Consider the following 23,356-nt stretch of genomic DNA (forward strand, 5'->3'; position numbering starts at 1 on the left):
CTTGGCAATGAATGCAAAAATAAAAATAAATTGATGACGCCCTTTTCACAAAGGCCTGCCTTTAGTACACGGCTTTGGGGGGTAAATGTGAGAAGTTAATTTTCTTGGTATGCAACGTGAAGCGTCTTCCGCTGACATTATCGTCGAAAACCTGCATGGCCAAACCCTGCAGCACTTTAAACAATGAAGGTGCAAGTCCGTCTGAGTAAAAGGTATGGGGCAGACTCTTCGCACCCATTAGATTAGCGAGGGGCAGTATCATTTATTGCAGTCGCCAGTATACCTATATGTGTCGATTACGGACCTATAGCCTTCGGCTGAATATATAGGCCAACGCTGTTTGTGAGGTGCCAGACTTTCACAAATGGTCTAATTTGATTCAGCGTCAACTTAGTTTTTGTAAGCGACAAAGACAATGCGAAACAAATTTTAAGAAAAGCGTGACAGTACACCTCCATTTGCGCAACCACTGTCTGAAGTGTCGCAACGGCTGCCTAATACTCTCACAAATTTCACTCGTTCTACGGAGCAGTTCCCGAGGGACGATCTTGTGGTCACCGTTCTTACTCTCTCCGATATTCTTAGTACTTAGTTTACCCTTGTCAACATAGGGAACCGTTTTCGTTTCTACCATTGCCTCCTCTGGCGTCGTCTTTTTGCCAGTCTGCGGATCACAGGTTTTGCGGTCTCCACTCTTTTTGACGGTGGCCTCAGCCGTGGCGTCGCCTTCTTCGTCGTCCGCGTCGGTAACGTTGAACTGCAGGTACTCATGGTACGCGCAGTGGGAATGGCCTCCAATGCAGACGCCCGATTCTTCGTCAAACTGAATGACGTACAATAAAAAAAAAAAAAGAATGTGTGTGAATAAACGTATAAGGAAGCAGAATTAATCAAGCAGTCCAACAAACAAACCAATTTAAAGGGTCCCTGAGGCGGTATTCGGAATTATGTATAAGCATTAAGGCTATAACTATACAGGGCGCCCCAGCTAACTCTATAGCCAGAGTTAAAAAATACGCCAACGCGACCAAATGCATGTTGCTGACTACTGCACTACTATTTTTTTTTTTCTGTTCTGCTTAATCGCGTTATTAGGCAAGATCAATTAACGAAATTTTGAAGCAAGGAAGCTTGGCAAAAAATTCTAATGAGATAGTTATAGATCGGTCCGCAAAATGTCCGAATAGACAGTTTTAAGTATTAGTGTTTTTTTTTTTTTTTCTGCTTACCACAGGTGCCCGCGAAATACGAAATATTAGATCTTGAGCAGGGCGCTGAAATCGGTGTGGTAATGATCCGAAAGACGTGTACGCGACCATGCGTTCGTGAAAAATTGTCGAAAAGGTTTCAGGGTCCAAACTTACTTTGCACCTGAAGCTTTGATTCCCAACCCACGCGTCATTGGCATTGATGCAGACGAAGACGCACTCGTCCTGGCTGAATATTTTCTGAAAAAAAAAAGATAGAAACCTTGCCAAGTGTTTCCTTTTAGGCGTGTCCGCGCTCCGAGATATCCGGCTGCAAAATTTAATTGCAGTTGGCGTGATTATGCAAGCATGACTGAGGACTGGCACAAATCTCGTCCCTGATGTACCAGAAATCTCTATCCAACAAATGGTCACCTAATTTTCTTTCTCTGTGGCGCCCCTTTCTAGGGACACTTAAGTGACACAATGTTTAGACTAATAAATTATACTTTGAAAACTCTAGGGTCGTTAATTTCATCACCATATGTTTATAACAGATGAGAAATTCAATGTCAAAAGTTTCACTTCTAAATTTCCCGCCGAAGTTTCTGATGGTGGCGTCATGGATTTCAATGTTTTTTTTATGTACTTTGGCCCCATTGGCTCAACGAAATTTCCTTAAACATTGTAATGCGAATTCTCTGGCTCCCTCAGAAGACAATGTGCTTCATCTTTGCCGACTGGTAACTACGTAGGTCCTAGTAGACGCCGTCGAAATCTGTGACGTGACGACGACTGGTGCGGGAACTTCAAAATGGTGTGTCGCCACCCGCATTTCCTTCTTGCGCGTTTTCTCGCTTACCAAGCGTCTTCTCGCAGCAAGCGTAGTGTTTTAGGTATCGTGAAAGAGAAATTTACTTATACGAGAAAAAAAGCGTTTCACTACTTACGCAGCAATACAGGACGAGGACGTTGCCTTACCTGCATCGTAGCTCCCGGTAAGTCTCGCATCTTGCGTGCCGTGCACTTCAGGTCGCCAACTATTGTGAAGCAACAGCCCCTGGATGCAGCCACGGCTATGAAACACGCGGCGATAGCCACAGACAGAGAGACGACAGCGGCTACCGCGTAGTAGCAGAGCAGGCAGTAGTAACGTGGCACTCTTTGCGTCCACTTCAGGCGACGCACGGGACGCGCGTCTTCAGCGGCCGTCAAGTGTCCCTGGCGTCTCGATCTCCGCCTCAGAAGACACTTTCTCACTCGTTTCAGCTCAGAAACGCGCATGCGCAGTGCCGGATTTCTCGCTAGAATCAGCAGGTCACCTCGCACTGATGCAGGGGTCGTCAAAAGTACCTCGCTTCGCATTATCTCACGCGTCAGCGAGCGGCGACTCATGGTGCTCGGTTGTCGTCGTGCTCGCATATGGCTCAGCGAGGGCGTCAAGACGATGGCAAAGACCTTTCGTGAAAGCGTTCAATGTGCAAAAAAGCACACTGCGGAGGCTTGAAATAGGACGGCCGATTCCTTAATAACTCTTCTTCTTCTGTTCTTGCTTGTTACTCGGTTAATGGCGCCTACCCACTACAGGGGATTGACCACAGTCAGTACCGAGAAGCAAGCAAGCAAAGCAGAGCAAGGGATACAGCCATATTGCTTTTCAAGTATGTGCTTGTTGCACACATTACAAACCTCTGCCGGCTTTCCCCTGCACCATGCTCGCCTCAAACTCCAGCAATCGCGCATGAAGAATACCTCTATGAACATCGTTCGCATTTCACCCTCGCACCAATACTGTACTGCGTGTGAGGTGATCTTATCGCACTTAGACTTTTCCGGAACATCACGGCGACGACTAAATCTCGCATTGGAGTGTCGAAATCATCGTAATAAAAACTCCCCTACATTTGGTTGACACATTCTTGCTGGAAACATCACCTCGGGCGAATTCCAATCTACGCGAAATACACAAGTACTCTCATGAGAAAGCAACAGTCCCAATTTTAAAGAAATGAGAAGCATAATCTTGATTTAGGGCCTCAAATTCTTTACAACAATGAGGAATTTAGTTCTAAGACAATAAAAGTACAAAGCCGTGTCACAAACAGACATCACAATTCTGCGAATGACATATGTTGGGCGTCTTTTAAAACATGGTCAGAAAGCATTGCTGATCTTTCATCGAGGCTCCTGTGAACATATGAGCCAACTCAACCAAATATAGCATGGCACGCGGCAGGACGGCTAGAAATCGTTGGCTCTTCTCTCGGCAAATTATGTCATTGAAAGCGTAAACGAGGGAACGCAGCCATTGGCTCATTTGATGACCCTTGTTGCGCATAGTTACTGTGGCTACCACGCATTCATAAGAAAAAAGAAGTGATCAAGGTCAAGACATGCTCCGACGTTTTGAGCCAAGAATCAAGGCTCAAGCAGGTAAGCAAGCAAGCATGCCCCTTTGTAGTCCCTCCTTCAATTCCCCCCCCCCCCCCCCCCCGCCGCCAGTGTAGCTTCCAATGCACTCGTTGGGATGAAAAAGAAAGAAAAAGTGCTAAAAGCTCTCAATAAATCCCTGTAACTCTGCTCCTACTTAACGGATTCAAAAAGCTTTTTTCAGGAATATCGATTCGTGAGGCAATAAACTCCAATAGTGAGCTCATTCAATAATTACACCGAATAGTGTAGCAGGGGCCCTTTAAAGCAGATGAACTTCATGCGAGTTTACAGCTTTTGTGAAACTATAGTGTGTTGATAGGCTCTTTCCTCACCCCTACTAACAAGTTTTTCCCATAACACAGATCACTACACAAAACATCAACTTTGCCTGCCTCAATAGGTCCAGTTAATAGAATAGCTTTGCTTACTGCAGTCAGACTTGATGCTTTGTTAATCTTCAGTTAAGAGTTTTCAATCAAGTATTGTAAAAATACTGGCTGGCTAAATTTTAAATGTTCCCAAACATTCTGGCACGGCCCGCACAAGACAGCGATCACATGTGCAACGGACCAGTTACACAAACATAGCAAAAGAAGTGCGTGTGGCAGTATTAGCATTTTACTGTATTGCATGGAAGTCTGAGAATGTCAAAAAGGCACTGTCCCAAGCTTTTATTTACGTAAACAAATGTTAACTTAACAGCAGTGTCCACTAAGTAAACACTGCAGAACGCGACATAAAATAATACATGGAACATTTACTTGCAGCTCATTTAGGAGACATCAGCAGCTCACTCATAAACAGTGGTCATAAATTCCTTTATTGATTAGATTTCACATGTGCCCTGTCACCATTATCATTACACAGCATGTATGTGTATCACCATGCACACATACACACAACAGTCAAATGAGGGGGGAGGCCTCTTGATGACAAAACACCAAAAAAAATTTTTTTCTTCTTGCTCAGTCACTCAAGGGAGGCTTGGCAAAGTGAAGCAGCACAGAAAAATATGCAACCACATTGAAGCTGTTGGCTGCACACACGGTGGGGAGTTCCTTCAGGCATTTTAAACTTCTTAGCTTCCTTTTTTTTTCTTCATTTACTGCGAGAAGCCTGGTCCCAGTTCAGAAGACTTGAATGAGGAATGTGGTCGAGCCATCGCGCCATGTCGGGTCGTCTGCAATTTGCGCTCGGCACATGGGACAAGTCCTCTCTCTGTCGAACCACACCGACACGCACTCTTCACAGAAAATGTGCTAGAAAATACACGAGAAAAAAAAAGAACAAATGTGTCACTTATTCGTTCATTCATTCACTCATTCATTCCTAACTCGACATTCACCTACATAACATCGTAAACAAAGGTGTACACTGTGGGATAGGTACCACATAAAGCAAAGGAGCTCATCAAACATGAGCTACAGTTAACATTGGGTCGCATTGGGAGTAAGAAACATTGGGAGTTAATGTTGGGAGCATGAAAGATTATATATAAGCACTAATTCATCGGCCCAATCTAAGCCAACTACCCTTTGCAAAATACATTAGGCCAGACAAAAAATGCAGCATGTGAGAAAGCAATACTATTTCTGAAGCGTAAGAAGTACAGGAAACAAAACTTTAGAAGCGTTGCTACTAGTAGTCATTATCAATTAGGAATGGCTTGTGCTAAGTAAACTAAAAAATGTGATGACAGAATGTCCTGCGATTGACAAAGAGCTAATTAAGGAAATGCAAATCCCATAACCTGATCATTCTGAGCAACAGCTCCCACGCATGATTAGTGCCACAAAAAAAGTTTAGCAACGAGATATATTTTCATACAGTTTAATGCAGTCCGTGGTAAAAATGGTAAGATACTAAATGCTATGACCCAAAAGGCATGTACAAATCTTTCTCACAATGCTACTCACATTGCACACCAGCATTGTAGGCCGCTTGAAGTCATCCTGGCAGATTGGGCAGGTGTCACCAACTGCTTTTGTTTGCTCCGATGTAGGCGGACGGCCATAATTCTGAAAGAATCCCATTATCACACAAGGATCGGGATAACTGAGGATGGCAGACATGAACAACTGATAAAGGGTCGCCATACGACCGTGCCAAAATGTGAACATTTGTAGATCATAGCGGCAAAATTTTTGTGCATGAAAATTTCAGGTGACTGCCATCAGCACACATTCAGCAAATGGATAACACGGCAATCATGAAATGAAGATCATATTTGGCAGTTAATACCTGCACTAATAAGCAACAACTTTACTTGTGTGTCCAGTGAAGGCACAGATGAACTTCAGAAAAGGCAATCTGCCTGTCTATGCAAAAGTTAATGCTTTTTTTTATCATCTGTTTAACCGAATAATTTGTTGACCAAGATATCTAAATGAACTTTAAACAAGCGGGACTTACCACATTTGACAGAGCTTGAATGAGACCCCTCTTCCAAGCTCTAGTTTTGGCGACGACATCTGTACACTGAAAATACATTAGAGAACTGTAACACGTACGCTTATTCGGGTATATGCAATGGGTGTTTCTGTGATGCCAGGTTACTACATGCTGACATTATCGTGCGACACTTTGCCTAAAACTGCAATCATAGACACCTTTTTTTTTCCTTTGTACTCATGATTACGCAGCCATCAAAACCTTACACCAGCAGCAAGGTAGCATAGACATTTTTAACACAGTACTAATATCTGTGTTTGCCCTGTTGAGCTGTGCATCACTAGGCAGTGATGGTGAAATCAACTCCGAGAGTGATCGCTCAAGGTTGTCAAACCTTGGTAATTGATGGGTTCAAATCATGCTTTTAATCACTAGAGTGGTCACATTAATGGAGTGAGCTACTTCCAGGCTTTTGCATTAATGCCATATGATGCTACGAAAGTGCTGCAGTGAAAAAATAATCATATATATCAAAGAGCCCAGTGTACTATGAAAAGAAGAGTAGAAATTTGGGCTACTTCGTACACAGTTAAAATGACTGAGGCAATGCAAGTGAGCTCTTGTGCACACTACGAAAACCCTGTAGTGTGCAACAGCCCGTGCTACAAACCTTGCAGAGGAGGTACGCGCCAGAGAGGACCATGCTGAACAACTTGCCCGCACCGGTGTACGACTCTGAGAAGTAGTACAGCCAGTGCTGCATGGGCATCACCGATCGGTACAGCTGCGAGCAGCATTCTACAAACAGGTAGTAGCGGCCCTGCAGTAGAGAGCACATAAAAGAAGTCATTAACTACTATTTAGTTTGGTAAACTACGAATAGAACCACAAGACTACTAAGAAACACACCAGCCAAGCCTCACATCACGAAGTCATCACATCAAACCTGCATCTGCAGAAACTAACTTGTATAAATGTTCAATCCTCTCATGAACAATTACAGAGTGGAATCTCTTACCACCAACTTCCTCAGTGTTACACACTAATGTGTGTTCTGTTACCATGCTTTTCTTCATATACACCACCACCATGAAACACCAAGTACACCATGAAACAGTACAGTATGAAATACTAAACAAACAAACATACAGGTGGTGGTTAATTAACTGTACTGCCGTGCAGTAACCTGGTGTACATTATCCAAATGCAATAGTTTGGGCCCTCTAAGCTCCACAGCTGTTTCAGCTCTGAGTGCAGGCACCTTTCTTTCACTCAAATCTTCGGCCACTTAATTTACGTAATGCCACCTCATACTAGGATTAATAAAAGGCAATAAGGCATCGCAACTGTTACACAACTGTGGATGTAGTACATAATATCACATAATAGTATAAAATATCTTGGCATGGGTTTAAGCACACGACAACTCTGAGCTTTTTAAAACTGTTATTCAATTGATTTGTCCACAACCCTCATGATGTTTATGTAGCCCAGTTAAACTGCCTTACGTTCAAAACAAGCTTACTTTCTAAAGCATGAGTCATGATGCTTCAGAAAATACATTTCACACCATATATATATATATATATATATATATATAGGTTATTACTAGTAAGCAATGATAAAGGTGGTTGCTGTTCTTTAAAAACCCTACGGTGGGTTAACATTCCTTCGCAACCCGTCCTGTTACCACAATAAACCAATGACTTACTGCTATAGACCCTCACGCAGCTCCATTTCTTATCAAATAGGATTAGGGTCCTTATCAAATGGATTTGTTTATTTGTGAATGGATGCATAGCTAATTTTGATCTTGTGAAGTCCTGCATACATATCACTTTCCTTTCTATAGCTCATTCTACGGTCTGTACCTTACTTTTTCACCTTTGTAAAGTGATGTCTACAATCAAGCCTAATTATGATAAGGTCACAACTGAGATGAATACACCTTTGTTGTATATACAAAAACCTTGGAGGATGCTTAAGCTTTGCCCTTAAGAGTGGCCTGTGATAGCATTTCAGGCCCTATTCACACAGCTGTTCCAATGATCAAAACAAGTAAACTGCCGGTTTGAGAACAAGCAACAAATTTCGTACTCGTCTCGGGAAAGAAGAAAGGCAGGCGGGAAGAGCGATGATCACTGCCTTCACAAAAATGGTGATCAGCTTGAGCACAAAGTCGGTGACCACCACGATCCACACCACTTCCAGTCCACCAATGGGTTGGCTGTACGGAGGGACCAGGATGAGCCTAAAGGACAAAGCACATGGGATTCATGTGTACATCGTAGTAGTAGTACAGGTCACCTAAATTCGTTCTCATCATTAGCAGTCATCTTAATGACTTGTACAATCGTACATATACACGAGAATTGGTTAACCTTATGACTCCACCTAATGTCGGTCTAAGTCAACTGCCATTGCACTGCTAAGCCCGACGGTACAGATTCAATTTCTGGCCACAGCAGGTGCCTGTTGGTGGGAGCGAAATGCAAAACATGCCCGTGCATGTAGGTTAAGGTGTATGTTAAGGAAACCGGGGTGGTAAAAATGAATCCAGAGCTCCCCACTGCACTGTGCCTCAATATCCCTTCTTGGTTTTGGTAGTAAATCTCAGAACTTCAGAACGAAGGTCTATTCCAGTGAATTCACTGTTACAGCATTAGCAAACTCAATCCAAGGGCAGCCAAATTTCACAATGCAATCCCAGTGCCTACTATCTTCAACTAACACCAAGTTCCAGCTCCATTTCCTCGGAACACATACTCTAACTCTGCATCTGTCGTATGTCCATAACTCTGAATCCATAAGTACTTGCGTATTCCCATTAGAAGAGCAATGTGCTTTGCGTTTTAGTACCATCACATCTGTGGTATTACATATTTTTATTCCTCATTCCCGCGAGATATTCCACATTCAACACAATGTTCTTTCTTTTTCCCTTGTGTTTGCATACATAGCCTGCATCTGCAATGTGTTGTGCTGACTAGAGCAAAACGTTATAGATTATTACATTTCTTAAGATACAGCTGACAGTAAAAAATGCAACTTTTAATGCCCTTCTCAAACAATGTTTTGGCTCCTGCACAGGAGCCCTGTTCAACCCAACTTTACAGGAAAGTCATCGTGTAAATTACATGTAAATGTCCCTCATCAAATATCCAGTTGTTGAGAATACTGGTACAAAAATGATGTTGGCAGATTAAGAGATTACGAGACACTTTATAAAAATGTTTTGATAATATACTTCACAATTTGTGAAGTTTCTTCAAGCTTTAAACTTTAAATTACTCTTGCAAAGTGAGAAAAATGTATTGTTTCTTTTGATGACGCAAGACAGCGATGTGCAACTGCACTGATAGCCTGCATTTCATGTAGGTATTAAGTAAAAGTAAACAGGCACATATCATATAATTACCTGTGTAACAATTTCCTTTTTAGACACAGCTTGCACCATAGCACACCTGTTTATTTTGTTTATTAGATGTTTATTAATTAAAAGCAGGGAAAACATCTTCAAGCAGGAACAGCAGCAGTGGCTTAGCTGGATTATGTCCCATGAGTCAATAGCTATAACTGTGTCTTATTCATTGGTAGTTCAGTAGCTCTTAGTGTCCTGCAGATGCATTAAGCACGCTTTTACATTATCTACCTACTAGTACAAAAGCACAGGGAAAAATTACCATGTCTTACAACAATCACACGCTATGATTCATCGAATCAACGTGCTCGCGAAATAAGCCCCCAAAAAGAAAGTAAGGCGGCACACCGCACTCAATCTTCCACAAACAGCCACACAGCTGCAGACTATCATGATGTGCACCTGTTTGCCCTGCACTAAATCTACTTGTGAGTCAGCCCCAGCACGACTGCTGCCTTGACTTGCACAATTTTATTGCAAGAAATATGGTAGAAAAGCTGCCAGGGGCCTAATGAGATAGAACATTAAAGAGTCGTTTTATTTGAGCGGCCTTAGGTCATGCAATTAAACAAGTACACCGAACAAGCCATTGTTGGTGTCCCTTCAAGCACTACCTCCACTATGCCCCTTTTAGTGGTGATGGAACTTATAACAATAATAAAGAAAGTAAACCAGTCAAGGAAGACTGATGTCTTGTTTTTCTTTTGCTTCGCATTTTAGAAGTTCTTCGTTGACTTTATCAACACGAAAACATTGACATGTATTTTTGTACATGTACTGGTCAGGTATCTCCACAAAGTCTTTAGGTATTATACTTATCAGTAGGTTTTTCAATTTAAAAAGTATAGTTTGCACATTGAGTAAGCTTAAATTTCAGTAAGTTTGTACTCTGCACTTTGAGTAAGTTTAATACCCATGTCAAGCGGGCAAGTTAAGCACGTACAGGGAGGACGCTTCAGAACCCAGAGTGACCCTTCACTGTGTGTGCGGTGCTTAACAGCAAAACAGAGCACACTCATAGCAACAAAGAAATGGCGAGATGCATTTTTCGAAGGTATAGGTGAGAAAGAAAAAAAATCAGAAATATGACTGTTTTATGTTGTATTGTAAGTAAAAACAAACGTAAGTTATTTTTTCTCTCCAAAAAACACAGCTGTCTTTTATACAAGCATTGCAAGTCAATTTCGGATAAGACGCATGCTGCCGAGATGCGGCCAAGTGCGTAACGCACTCCGATTGGAGTATACTCTTCTGCAAGTGACACTCCGCTTGCATCATTTAGATTTGGTAAAGCGCATTTTAACACCGAGGCGTACTTAACTTGCACGCTTGACACAGGTGTAAGTCGGGGGTCCCATTAGCTAGTAACTCCCTAGTGGTCTACCATGATGAAGAATCAGGACTTTCAAATGGTAAAGCTGCAGTGAATGTGTTAATAGGATAACACTCGGTAGAAATGTACAGAGCAGTGAACACTGGACTTACGCATAGGCGAGGCCTTTGTCGGCGAGGAGGAAGTAGACGAAGCAGACGCAGGTGCACAGGTTGGTAACCACAATGAGCAGGCTGCTAAACTGGCGCTTCGCCTGCCATGTTGGGCGATCCCATGGTCACCGCACAGCACCACAGGCACACCAACAGCAGCACACCGAGCAGGGCGATGTAGGCCAACATGGTGGCAGAGGGCGGACAGGAAAGAAAGAAGAAGAGGGAAAAGGAAACCACACCTTGAGAATGGGCGACCAATAGAACGAGCTCCTCTAGCAGTTCTTCAAGAAATGCGTTGAAGGAGGTCCGAGTGCTCTTGTGGTCGCTGTGTATCGAAGTTACCCAGCTAAAGGCAGCAGAGCAGCTGTTAAAAAGGGGAAGCTCGGTAGGTGCGCAGACACGACGAAGCTGTGTAATAACGGTATCAGGTTGTGCCAACTGTCGGCGAAGAAACTGCGCGACAATGAGGTGCCAAAGTGTTGAATGCAAACCTAACCCGGAAAGAATGGCCACAATGCAGTGGAAAATAAAAGAATGATCTAATCGACTTCGGAGTTTGTCACGAATCCACAACCCGCACTTTGCTTGCAAAGAGCTAAGAAAAAGGGAAGCAGCTAAACAACGAGAATCATGGAAATTAATGCACAGCAACTACTTTCTTGAAAGTGCTCAATGACGGCAGAGATATTCCTCCTACTGTTTGCAAATGCAAATGAGCTGCAGAGAGGGGCCTCCAGGTGGCTTTGAAAGCAGTGAGCAATGGAATACGTCAAAAGGAACACGATTCAGAAGCTAATGATAGATATATTTGGAAGCACAGGCTTCTGATGGCCACATTGGAGTGTCTAGGAAAACTAGAAATAAATGCGCAGCCAGCTAAAAATCAGTTTATGTATTAAACGCACTGATGATTCAGGCATCGAAGGAAATAATACAATCTAGAGAGAGAAAACAAATTCAGGCACTTCCTATTCGAGCTGGTTGCATAAACAAAAAGAGCAGATTGAGCTCCGACATAAACAAATCTGGTGAAGTGGGGGCAAATTACTTGTGTTATGAAGGAATAGGACAAGCAAGCATTTCTCAGGCATATAATAACAAAATTCGTATTAATATTAAACCTCTAAACATACGTATACTTGCACAGTGCAAGTACTGCCAGAGGAGCAAGATGAGGGGACCTACTGTGGCTGACCAAAGAAAAGGTACATCTTGCACGACAAATGCTACCCTTTTCGCTATGCCATGTTGTAAAGACTAACAAGACGGGCAAAGAAAGCAGTGCCAAAAACCTTACTACACAAGGCAGACTGAAATGTCACGTTCTAGAAAGCTATACAAAGAAAGAAAGACGTGGCTCGTATGCGCAAGTGCTGGTTCAGCATAAAAATCCCCGCCGCAGAATCAATAACCGCAAGGTATATTCCAAGTGACAGCTGCAGATATCCGGCGATGCGTTGGACGCGAGCAGCCCGGTGCAGGTAGCAACAGGTTTGACAGCGAAGAGTCGTGCGACGAAACACTCACGGAGTGAGGATGAGGCGAGGTGCAAAAAGAATTGAAATATTACGCGATAGCGACACAGTCCCCCCCCACAAAAAGAAAAGACAGCGATAGAGAGAGGGGGCGAATGAGAAACACTCGCTCAAGAAGCAGCTCAGAGAGGAGTGCCACATGCCGCCTCTGCGTCACCAAAGCCAGCTGAAAAACTCTCCTCCCCTACCTCCCTCTCAACCTCCTTTCTCTCTTTCTCCCACTAGCTCCAAACACGTCCACTGCCTGCAGCAAGAAACCTCTCCGTTCTGCGACCTTGTGCAAACAATTTTTTTTTTCTTATCTACGTCCTGTAAGCGTAGCAGGAAGCAACATCCTTTACCTTCACCCTGACCCCGCACCCTCTCCCTCGTGTCTTTTTCTTCCGTCCGCCATGCGACCTCGAACGAGAAAGCTAGAAACGACAGCAGCAGGCCAATCCGTGCCTCGAGTCTGCAGCACAGCTGCTTTCGCAGACGGCAGCAGATGTTCGACACGGATGGAGGCAAACAGAAATAAAGAATGCACAAAGAAAAAGTGTCCTTTCTGGGAAGCACTTACTCGTTGCAAAGACGTCTCTTCGCCCGCTAAGCAAACACGAAGAGGTATAAATAGAGTCACTATTGTGTCTACTTGTGCACGCCTCTAGTCCATTTGTACAGTAATGAAAATAACCGCGGCAACAGCTTTTCACAATACACAGAGGTTCCGGAAGAATTTATGGTACACCCAATTAATTTAAATGCAATTTAAAGGAAGTAAACAAGGTACTCAACGAGATCAAGAGAGCACATAAGAAAAACTACTGGCTCTAATTAAAAAAAGGCAGTCATTAAAAATGAAATAAAATTTTCTCAGTGAACCAACTTCGTTTCACGATTTCCTATACTTCACACAACCACATTTTCGAGACTAGCATGCTAAAAAGCATGAAAAAAATATTAAGCTACTGTCTTGATCAAAGCAAAGGGACTACTGAAGCATGCCGAGGTCCTGCGCATGAAATTAACGAGAGATTTTCAATGGGTGCTGATAGTCTAAAAGTAACATCATACTCATGAGGAAATGATAATAAAAAATGTTATTAGCTGCCTTAGCAATGAATAGGGAGAGCTAATGCATGCACACATACATCACTGCACTGTTATATAATGGTGCAATACAATCACTCTTCAACAGCTAGAAAACTTCTTAACAAACATTTTCTCAACTCTTAATCTTGTGTCGCTTGTATAAAACACATAATGCAAAGGTGTAAGAAAGCATGTGAGACGAAAATAAAACCTACAATATAACATTGAATCATGCAAACGAAATAATAATGACAGACACATATCTGATACGCATCTTGGTGACTGGGCCATTGTAACGAAAAATTTCGTTGCAGTTTACCTAAGTATACAGCTTGAGCACTGAGGTGTGCACTGAAAATAGAAACGATGGTTTTTTGGCGCAACACGTCAGCAGGTGTGGGTGCAAAGTACAGTTTGGTAACACAACCGTGATTGATAAACATAAAGATGACCGCACAAGAATAATTATTGAAGCTGCAAGCATAGCGCGTGATCACCTGTTTTGTGTCAGCAAACCCTCAATCGCCCTGTCAGATAGAGAACTCATGTTTTTGGAACGCGGCACGTGCCGCAGAGGTTAACTATTTTCTGCAAGGCAATGCAGGCTATGGTCAGGCGTGGCAGTGGTATCTTTTATTGTTTGTATTTTTCTTCGCTGTGTTCTCTTATCGGCTGTTCTCGCGATACTTCTATCTGTCGGTATATACATATATATATGTCAATGCTGTCGAAATAAACGTTCAGTTGGTAGTATGCGCTTATCCTTGTCTTCCTAACTCGCTGTATAAGTTACGCGCTCGTATATTTCTAAGTATCATGAATCACCAACTTGCCCAATCAACCATTTTAACATGAAAATAGAAGTTCAAATGCATTAATCTGCATAATACATACATTTTGCGTCCATTTAGTAAAACATAAGTCTACAATAGCACTCTGAGAGCGCCGACTAAACCAAAATACAGAAAGCTAAAATGAAGCTGCCACTGCAACCTGAACTAAAGGTAAGATGAATGTCACAGGGTATAGTTGAAATCCAAAACACGAACATGATCTACTGTGAATATTATTTAATGAAAAGAAAGGTGAAAAATAGTGACAAGAAATCGACTGAAAGAAAAAGGTGTTCCCAGCACAGCATGACACAGGTGTCCAGTGAACTTGTGCATACTGTCATGCAACATGATTGATATACAAGAGGCCTTGTGATTGACGTTTGTACAGCCTCCTCCTCCTAGCCTCGGAGCACGGACGACAACCTAGGCCTTCACAACCGGAAGCCTGCCTACATCTGTAGCTCTCTTCGACCTTCTAATGAAGTGCAAACGCACCTATATAAAATAAGAGCATCCTCTTTCGAGCTGAAAAAATATTCTATTGAAAGTGTGCAGGAACGACAAAGAGATCTCATAACGGCCCATGTGTTGTTACCAGCTGCAAATTCCAGTAAAAGCAGCTTTTAGAAATACACTTTTAGAAAGACACTAAAGAGAAAAATAATTTGAGTTGTACTATCACAAAAGCACTCGTCTACAACATCACACACGAAAACTGCACTAATTGTGGAAAGAGTTTGGTAAAGCAGGAATTGCACGACATGAAAAAGCACGATCGCCTACACCATTTTTTAATTCCCCACAGCTGCTTGCTGTTACGTCATTGATTCCAATGCCTACTCAGGTATAGTAGCTTTACCGACGGTAAAAATGAGCTACACACTATGGGAACCCAATGGTGCATTGATCAAATTTTGTTAACTTCCGCAGCACAATGGCTCGAAAGAGAAGAAAACACTTTGAAGTTTGTAAAATCTAGGCACTGGAGTTTCAGTCCATAAAAATTAAAAAGATAAAAAATATTTGACCTTAATAATCATGCATTACTAATAAATTAATGAAAATAACTCTGAAGGGATAATCAATGTACCTAAATATATTCAGAACTTTTCTCTCGTGCAACTTTAATTTGCAATGTCACTGCCACACACTCCAAGAGAATTATTGATGGAAAACAATCAATCGTCATTGGCTCTTAAGAAGCCCAAGAAAGGAACACCCATTTTGAAATTTCTGTTAGTAAAATGCGGTGCAAGTGACAAAGAATGACAATGAAGATGACCATGAACAGGTGTGGTTTCTTGTCATCATTGATCCTGCCCACAATTTTCTCATACATGCAACATGGTTGTCTGACACACCATCCTTCTGTCTTTAATTTTCAATAAATATTCTATCACCAAGCAATGTGTACCAACTAAACCAGAATGTTTTACTAAACACTTCAAAATATCTACATCTCCAGAATGACCTACAAGCACCTACAACCTAACCTAACCTGATACGTAACTATACACTTCATGCCAAGATATCGTGCCATACATTCTGACAACAGACATTTTGAAATCGGTGCTTAGTCCTAGACAAACGTTCAGGTAACTAAGCATGACATTGGCGCTCATGCCTTGTATTTCAATGAATGCTACCCGAAGTGTCTCTGGCATTTGGGAGTTAGCAAGTGGAGCTGTGCATCCGCCATGCCCCTGAGGCCGCCAAGGAGGCCTTAATGGGAGAATATTTCACTTGGCGGCAGACTACACCGCTTTTCATTTGCAGAAAATGAAGTAGTCAGTGTAAAAGCATGGGAATCTTTTCATTTCCGAGACAAGCCTATTTAATTTTATCTATTCGTATGATAATTTACTTCACTAGAATGAGGCTTCAAATACAAGTATTTCTGTTGGTACATAAAGAGTTCTTGAAGCTTAATGTGCGTTTTTTATCCCTATGCCACTCGCAGTTTTTATTCTCAGATCTGTGTCTAATGTGCATAGGTCGGCAAACTTACTCATGAGCCAACTCACTCAGACTCGCTCAGACTCGTATCGAAACACGAGTCTGAGTCTGAGTGAGTCCAGGTGAGTAGTTTTTATGAGTCTGAGTCCGGGTGAGTTCGGTTGAGAAAAATTACAGTGAGTCTGAGTCCGAATGAGTACGGTTGAGGAAAATTTTGGTGAGTCTGAGTCCGAGTGAACCCTAAGTGCAAAATATATTGCATGAAGGAGTCTGAGCTCCACATTTTTTGCTGACCTATGGTCCTATCTACTCAACTTCAGCATTACTATCAGCTTTTATGTCGGTTCACGTTTATATCCACATATACTCACACATACTTCAACGCGCTATTGTTCATACGTCAGCTCATTATCTATTCATCAGAGGCGTGAGTTACGGAGGGAGAGGGGGAGGAGGTGCCTTGACCTCCCCCCGCAAACTTTTTCACTGGAAGTTATTGATAAAAATATCTCGTGTGAGTCATCTCTTTCAATAAAAAGGTCCTTATTGAATTTTAAACTCTGATAACTCGTATTTGAAGGTACGAGATCAAAGGGTGCTAATATGTAGAGCACCGATTATGCGAGATAATGGTGTTAAAGAGCATTGACACTATAGTAGAAAAAGCTAATTTTAGGCTAACGGACTCGGGAGTCGACTCACTCAGACTCAGATCGAGCCGTGAGTCTGAGTGAATTATATTTTGGTGAGACTGAGTCCGAGTGAGCACTAAAGGCAAGGTATGTTTCGTGAGTCTGAGTGAGCTCCACATTTTTTGCCGGCCTATGCTAATGTGTCACCTTTTCTGTTAGTCTGTATTGTTTCTTATTAATTTGCTTTCATTTTTTGGTTCTTCGATCAGATGTATAGTTGCAATCTGTATTTGTATCTGTTAGTCTGTACTGTTATTCTTGTTTTCTTTTCCTTTTTTACTTCCTTTTGTTACTTTTTGTTCTTCGGTCAGATGTGTAGTTGCCAATCTGCATCCTTTTTGTTCCCACTCCTGTGAGAGCCTGTTAAGGCTTACAGTAATAAATAAATAAGTAAGTAAATAAATAAATAAATAAATAAATAAATAAATAAATAATAAATAAATATTAATGTGACAGGAATCTTCTGCATGGCCCTTATTGCAATAAAAAGTGTAACTCAAAGCTATATTCAGCATGAAGCAGTTTTTCATCAGCATAGCGTTTTTAATGTTTGTTTTAGATGAGCTCAGCATGCTTGACATGAGCATAGAACATGTAAAAAAAAGCACTGTGTTATGCAACTCTATGAAAATGCTGCTTTTCTCTTAAGTGAAGACCATAAGGTCAATGCTGCAAGAAAGGCAGTGGAAGCTTCCGGTATTTGCAAAGCAGTGCCGATTATAATACTTGCAAGCAAAATACCTGCAGCTGTGATGGTTCTACAATAAAGTGTAGTTACACTGCTATGCAATATTTCTAACGTGTAGCCATGTTTCGAGATCAAACCAAAAAAGAAAAAGAAAGCAATGGTTCTCGGTCAAAACTGGCAAGAAGACAAAGAAAACAAAAAGCCACTGAATTTGTTATCTGAATGCACTTTCTTCTCCCAACAATAGTTTCAATACCTGACACTACACTGCTAGCCTGCAAAAACTGTCATATCCTCTCTTGGAACAACAGCTTTAGTGACTCATAATATGCTGCTGGTCCAAAGAAAGCTACGGCAAATGCGAAGTCATACGAGCACATTATAATGGTGACTGGCCATATTTTGCAGAAGTGATAGAATGTAACGCAAGTACTGGTAAAACAACAAAGCTAGGGAGCTGTGCAACATATGCACATGGGCAGAGTGACAAGAAAAAGCAAATGTGGCAACTATGATAGTATTAACGAATAACTTAAATCGCAGCACATACTACAATACACAAGACCACTGAGAAAAGGACTATGAAAATATCATTACCTATTTCAACCAACTATTCAACTATTAGTGTCGTTATTGTAATAATAAGGTTCCGTTGAGAGTGCATCATTGAGACAACTAGTTAATGAAGGACCTGAATGCTGCCCTGAAAAACACCCCAGTGACAATGATAAAAGAAAACACTGTTGGCAGTGATCTTGCACAAAGTCCACCTGCTATTTGTACATGCCTCGCTGCATATTCCGATGTAATCACACTGGTGCCTATATATGTTGGAGAATGCACAACACCCAATCTAACTGGACATGTCCTTTTAACAGCCAAGCTGTTTAAGCTAGCCATAATGTGCGGCTTGTCAGAAAACTATTATCATTATGAATGGGTATGTGCCACAGAATTTCGGCAGATCCCACTACTCACTGCTACAACATGGCCTGCAATAACCCCGAGAACGAGTACAGAGAGAGAGAGAAAGAAAGAAAGAGAGAAACAAACAATGAATTGGAAAGAAAGACATAAAGAAAGAAAAATTCTTGCCCCAAAAAAATTATTCACGAGGCGGGATTCAAACCCACATACCCTCTATCCGAAGGCAAGCGTCCTAACCACTCGGCTATCCAAGCACGCTAGCAGAGCATAGCATAGCCTTGTAGAGTATAGTGTAGCAAGGGGGTGGGAAAGGGAAGTGAGCGTGAGAAGGAGAGATGCGATGGTGAGGAGGAGGTTGAGGAGGAGGAAATCCTGCTACTCACCACTGGTTCACTAAGAGAGAGAGAGAGAAATAATGGGAAGAAAGACCTAAAAAGATAGAAAGACTAGGCACGAGTAGTGCGAAGCTGGCATACTATGCAACGGGAAAGGAAACGGTGGCTGCGAGAAGAGCCCCAAGCGATGAAAGCCCTATGTCAACGACAACGTGCCCGTGGACCTATGAGAGGTGCGAACGCTCAGTTCTGGTGTTTGGACATCAACGTTGTGGCTAACCTAGCTAAAATCCAGCAACAACCTAGAAACAACCATATTAGACTTCAGAATCGTCCAGTTTCGCTGTTTCAAGCCTTGTGCGACTTCGTGCAAGCTTCGCCAATTTCTTTTGGTACGAAGAACTGCCAACCATATCCATGAAATGTCAGATCAACAGGCATGCCTTGTGCCATGCAATAACAGGACAAGCATGAAAATTCAGTTCTAAATTAGTCACGAGCGTAATCCAAGCTTGACATCGACTCGCTCATGAATACATCCATTTTTCTTTTATTGCACATAGTTCTCATTCCAGTTTATTGTGTTATGTTGACTTACTTTATTAACTCTCTCAGTTTAGGAAAAGCTTAGCTCCCAAAAAGGCATTTGATATTTATACATATACAGTAAAATTTCGTTAATTCAGATTTCATGGGACTGGAAAAAATGTCCGAATTACCTGAATGCTGAATTACCGAAAGAATCAAAAAAACAAACATATGTTTGATACATCAATACGCTTTCATTTTCTTGATGAATACGTAAATCCTGTATTTATTTTGCATAAGAGCAGTGTAAAAGCTGCAATTTTCGTAATTCTTCGACTCTGTCCTCAATGCGACCACGGCACCAGACTTCCATGCTTAATTAGCCTGAGAGGTTCTCTGCACGCCTCCCTTATTACGTACCGCCACCACCGCCACACGCATGCGACGATAGTTCTTTTCAGGTAAAATGGCCGGCAGCTGATAGTTCGTCCATCACAATGTAGCAAACGAGTTTTACGCCAGCATATCTACCACGGCTGAAGGCTCATCTTCTACAGCTTCCACCATGTTTTGAGTTTTGTGACATTGTATGCACTTTGAATCAAGTTAAAACGAAGGTGCTGAGTGCCAGATCCGCATTCGGACAAAACCATCGTCACTAACTAATGTAGATAGTGATAAGGACAGTGCCGCCTCATTTCGGTTGTCTGCAAATGCCATTTTCGTTCTGTTGCGTCGCACATTTGCAGCGCTTGGCATGCTCCAAGGATCATCCGAATCAACTGGGTTGCGGCTGAACGTGACCGAGTTAATGAGAGTTTGATGCCATTAAACAATGCATATGCGGGCCAAAACCATGGAAGACATCTGAACTATCTGATTTTCCAAATTAACGAGGCTCGAATTAACCAGCTTTTACTGTACATAAACTCAACAAGTTTCACCAAAATCGAGCAAGAATTTAAAAAATGTTTTAAGGTGCAGTGTTCCCTATTAAACAGTATGAGAAGCTTCCTGGAAGTTTGGGTTGAAAGTGAACAGAACTTTTTAAGAGTCAGCTTGTCGCTTCAGATTCAGAGTTGAACACCGAATATTTTGACAAGTTCAGTTATGGGAGAACCTTGTGACACTTACGCTTGCCTGATAAATATATTATATTGATAACCAAAGCTTAAAAGATACCTCACAGCACGCCGTTCCACTTTTCAGGTTAATTTCATGTGCGAGACATTGAGCAAACTTGGCCTTTGCAAGGACAACAGTGATGCTACCGAGGACTTCTGATTTGGAGCAATTTTTGGAGCAGCAAAATTTCCGTTTTGGAGCACTTTGGAGCAGCAAAATTTTCATCTTGGAGCACTTTGGAGCAGATAATTTTGCATTTGGGAGCACTTTGGAGCAGCGAATTTTACATCCTGGAGTGCAATGCAGAAGCATATTGCATTAACATTCAAGCACCTGAGCATTATTATGGGGCTCTTATGAAGGCTAGAAATATTTCGATTCATTGCAAATCTCATGGAAAAAATCATCTCAGGAGCATAGGCGTGCGCACAGGGGGGCCAGGGGGGCGCCCCCCCTAATCACCTAAGAGGGGGGGGGGGCGCAAAATATGCCCCGTACATTGACCCTTGCAATAGCAATTATATGGACACTCTCGGCGGATTTTTGCCGTCGCCGTAATTTTCCGTATAAAGTCCAAATTAATAACATCACCACGCGCATTCTAGCCGCGGGTAAAATCTCGCGAGCGCTGGCGACGAACGCGGCTGAAGCGGAGATTAAACTAGCCGGCCTTCTGTCTCAGCCGCACGGACAGCGCATGAGATAACATCTTCCCGCGTGCGGGCCTGCCGTCGATTGCTCATCAAACAGAGAGGAAACGCCCCGCCCGTCTTTCGTAAGGAGCATGAAGGGACGCCAGGGGAGCGGAAGGGGGGGGGGGGGCATCTTTCGAAGGACGCAGTCGCTTGCGCGCGCGCTATCTCAAGGCATCAGGAGACGACTCGTAAACTTGCTGTGCCCTCAACGCTTACTTCGCGTTTAGAGAACTCGGAGCAAGAAAACGCTTCGGTTCCTGGAGGGGCCATATTCCCTTAAACCAGCGTTTTGTTGAGTTACGCGAGATCGGATCCAAAAGAGTTAGCTGCTAGGCTTACTTCGTTTCACAATACAATTTTTTTGGTTTCGCATTCATTGCTTCGCTCTTAAGCGAAACTGAGTTTTTTTTAACCGTTAGCTATTGACCCCCGAAAGCGAGGGGCGGACGTGTAACATGGCGTAGCCGCTTCACTGTGGGCCGTCAGCGACGGGCCCGCTACTGACAGCTGCGCATTTGCGGCTGCTCCGACCAGGAGATATGATTTTACTAATGAGATGACATTTTTAAAAAAAGCAAGCAAAAAATTCGAATTGGAACCCTAGCACGTGAGCTCGAAAGGGCAGGGCCTTTTAGGGGGTATTTACTGCAGAGTGATTACAAACTCGGACGTGCTGGCGGAAGGAATTACGAAAAAGCTGTTCTGGATGAAGATCCATGGATAAAGTATATTTGAGGAAAAGTGTCAACGCGTTTCCACCGTTCGCGTGCTCTTCCATAAACGCGAAGCAAGGAAAATTCGATATTGTCCCATATATCTACTGCGAGCGATCTCAGATTTCATTCCGCGATGTCCGGAAACAGAAGTGACAGACATTTTAGCGGCACTCATGTAGTTATTACTGAACATTGCTTTCCTTACATGCCGTGCGACGCTTGAAACGAGCTATCAGCAGCGTTTCTATAACAGACGACGTCCGCCGATAAATCGCCGTCGCACTTTCTCGCTACCGATAGGCTAGACGTCACAAGCCTCTGCGGAGAGCGCGTTTTGCTGTCGAGCCGACTTGCAGAACAGAAGCTGCGTCGGCACCGTGCATGGCATCGTGGCTTACTCGGAACGCACGCGCGAGCGCTATTTATTCAGCGGAATAATTCTTGGTCCATGATTGCGACTTTATTGGCAGCCTCAAGATCGAGCTGCACATGTTCTGACGCGCCGGCGGTGCGATTTCCGGTGATAGACGGCCCCAAACCCGAGACTTTGGCGCAGTTTGGCGCAAATTTCGTCGATATTATCAGGATGGCGCAGTAAATACAATTTGGCGCACTTTGGCGCAGTTGGCGCAGGAGTGGAATCACTGAAGGACAACAAAGAAATGAGCCATGTTATTTAATTTGATATGTGCACCTCTTTGAAACTGAAAAGACACTGTTTTGGCCTTAGAAAGCCCAGGTGTCGACATCTGCACCAAAGTTCCATTGACAGAATAAGCCAAGACAAGCCGGCAAACCAGTGTGCAGTATGGACTATGAGCGCACAAAATGTGTTTCTCAAATACGAATAAATGGCAACATCATCTCAGGCATCTGCTGCTTTCCATTACAAATTTCTGTCACTCTCATTCCTAGAGGTTGAGCTTCTAGGCATTAAAAAAGCACGTTTTAGGTGGGTGAAATACGCAGGCAAAACAATGTTTCGGGCCTCCAACATTGTAAATATAGGCGCAATAAATTTTTACATAAATGCACATAACTTCAAAACAATGATGTGCACGACCTCTGTCTACAACAGGAAACCAACAAATGTTATTGGGTGTGTCCAGATAAGATTGAACACGAGGTCCTGGTCACCATTCCAGATTGTGATGAAATTTACTGTAGGTCTAGGCATTACACCTAGAACAATGGTTTCGCAGTTAGTTTTGCGAAAAAAAATTTTGTTCGACTGAAAAAAAATATACAGCTTTTGGCCGCAAAAAAGGCTTTCCCGCCAATTTCGCGATTTCTGAATTTTGAGCGCACCTAGGGAAAAAACGGTGCAATTCT

The 23,356-nt window shown here is 42.6% G+C and overlaps 1 protein-coding gene across 1 annotated transcript in view; it reads right to left on the reverse strand.

Moving 5' to 3' along the window:
* Positions 1–4,419: 4,419 nt before the first annotated feature.
* Positions 4,420–23,356, reverse strand: part of LOC119389551 (RING finger and transmembrane domain-containing protein 2) — a 38,277-nt gene continuing 19,340 nt past the window's right edge. Inside the window, exons 6-11 of the mRNA XM_037656863.2 lie at positions 10,918–11,018; positions 8,109–8,262; positions 6,682–6,831; positions 6,033–6,098; positions 5,537–5,638; positions 4,420–4,879 (exon numbers count right to left, since the gene is read on the reverse strand). Coding sequence (XP_037512791.1) covers positions 4,748–4,879; positions 5,537–5,638; positions 6,033–6,098; positions 6,682–6,831; positions 8,109–8,262; positions 10,918–11,018 — 705 coding nt within the window. The 3' untranslated portion in view covers positions 4,420–4,747. The remainder of the gene's footprint in view (positions 4,880–5,536; positions 5,639–6,032; positions 6,099–6,681; positions 6,832–8,108; positions 8,263–10,917; positions 11,019–23,356) is intronic.

This window comes from Rhipicephalus sanguineus, chromosome 4, assembly GCF_013339695.2.
Source record: "Rhipicephalus sanguineus isolate Rsan-2018 chromosome 4, BIME_Rsan_1.4, whole genome shotgun sequence".
NCBI lineage: Eukaryota > Metazoa > Arthropoda > Arachnida > Ixodida > Ixodidae > Rhipicephalus > Rhipicephalus sanguineus.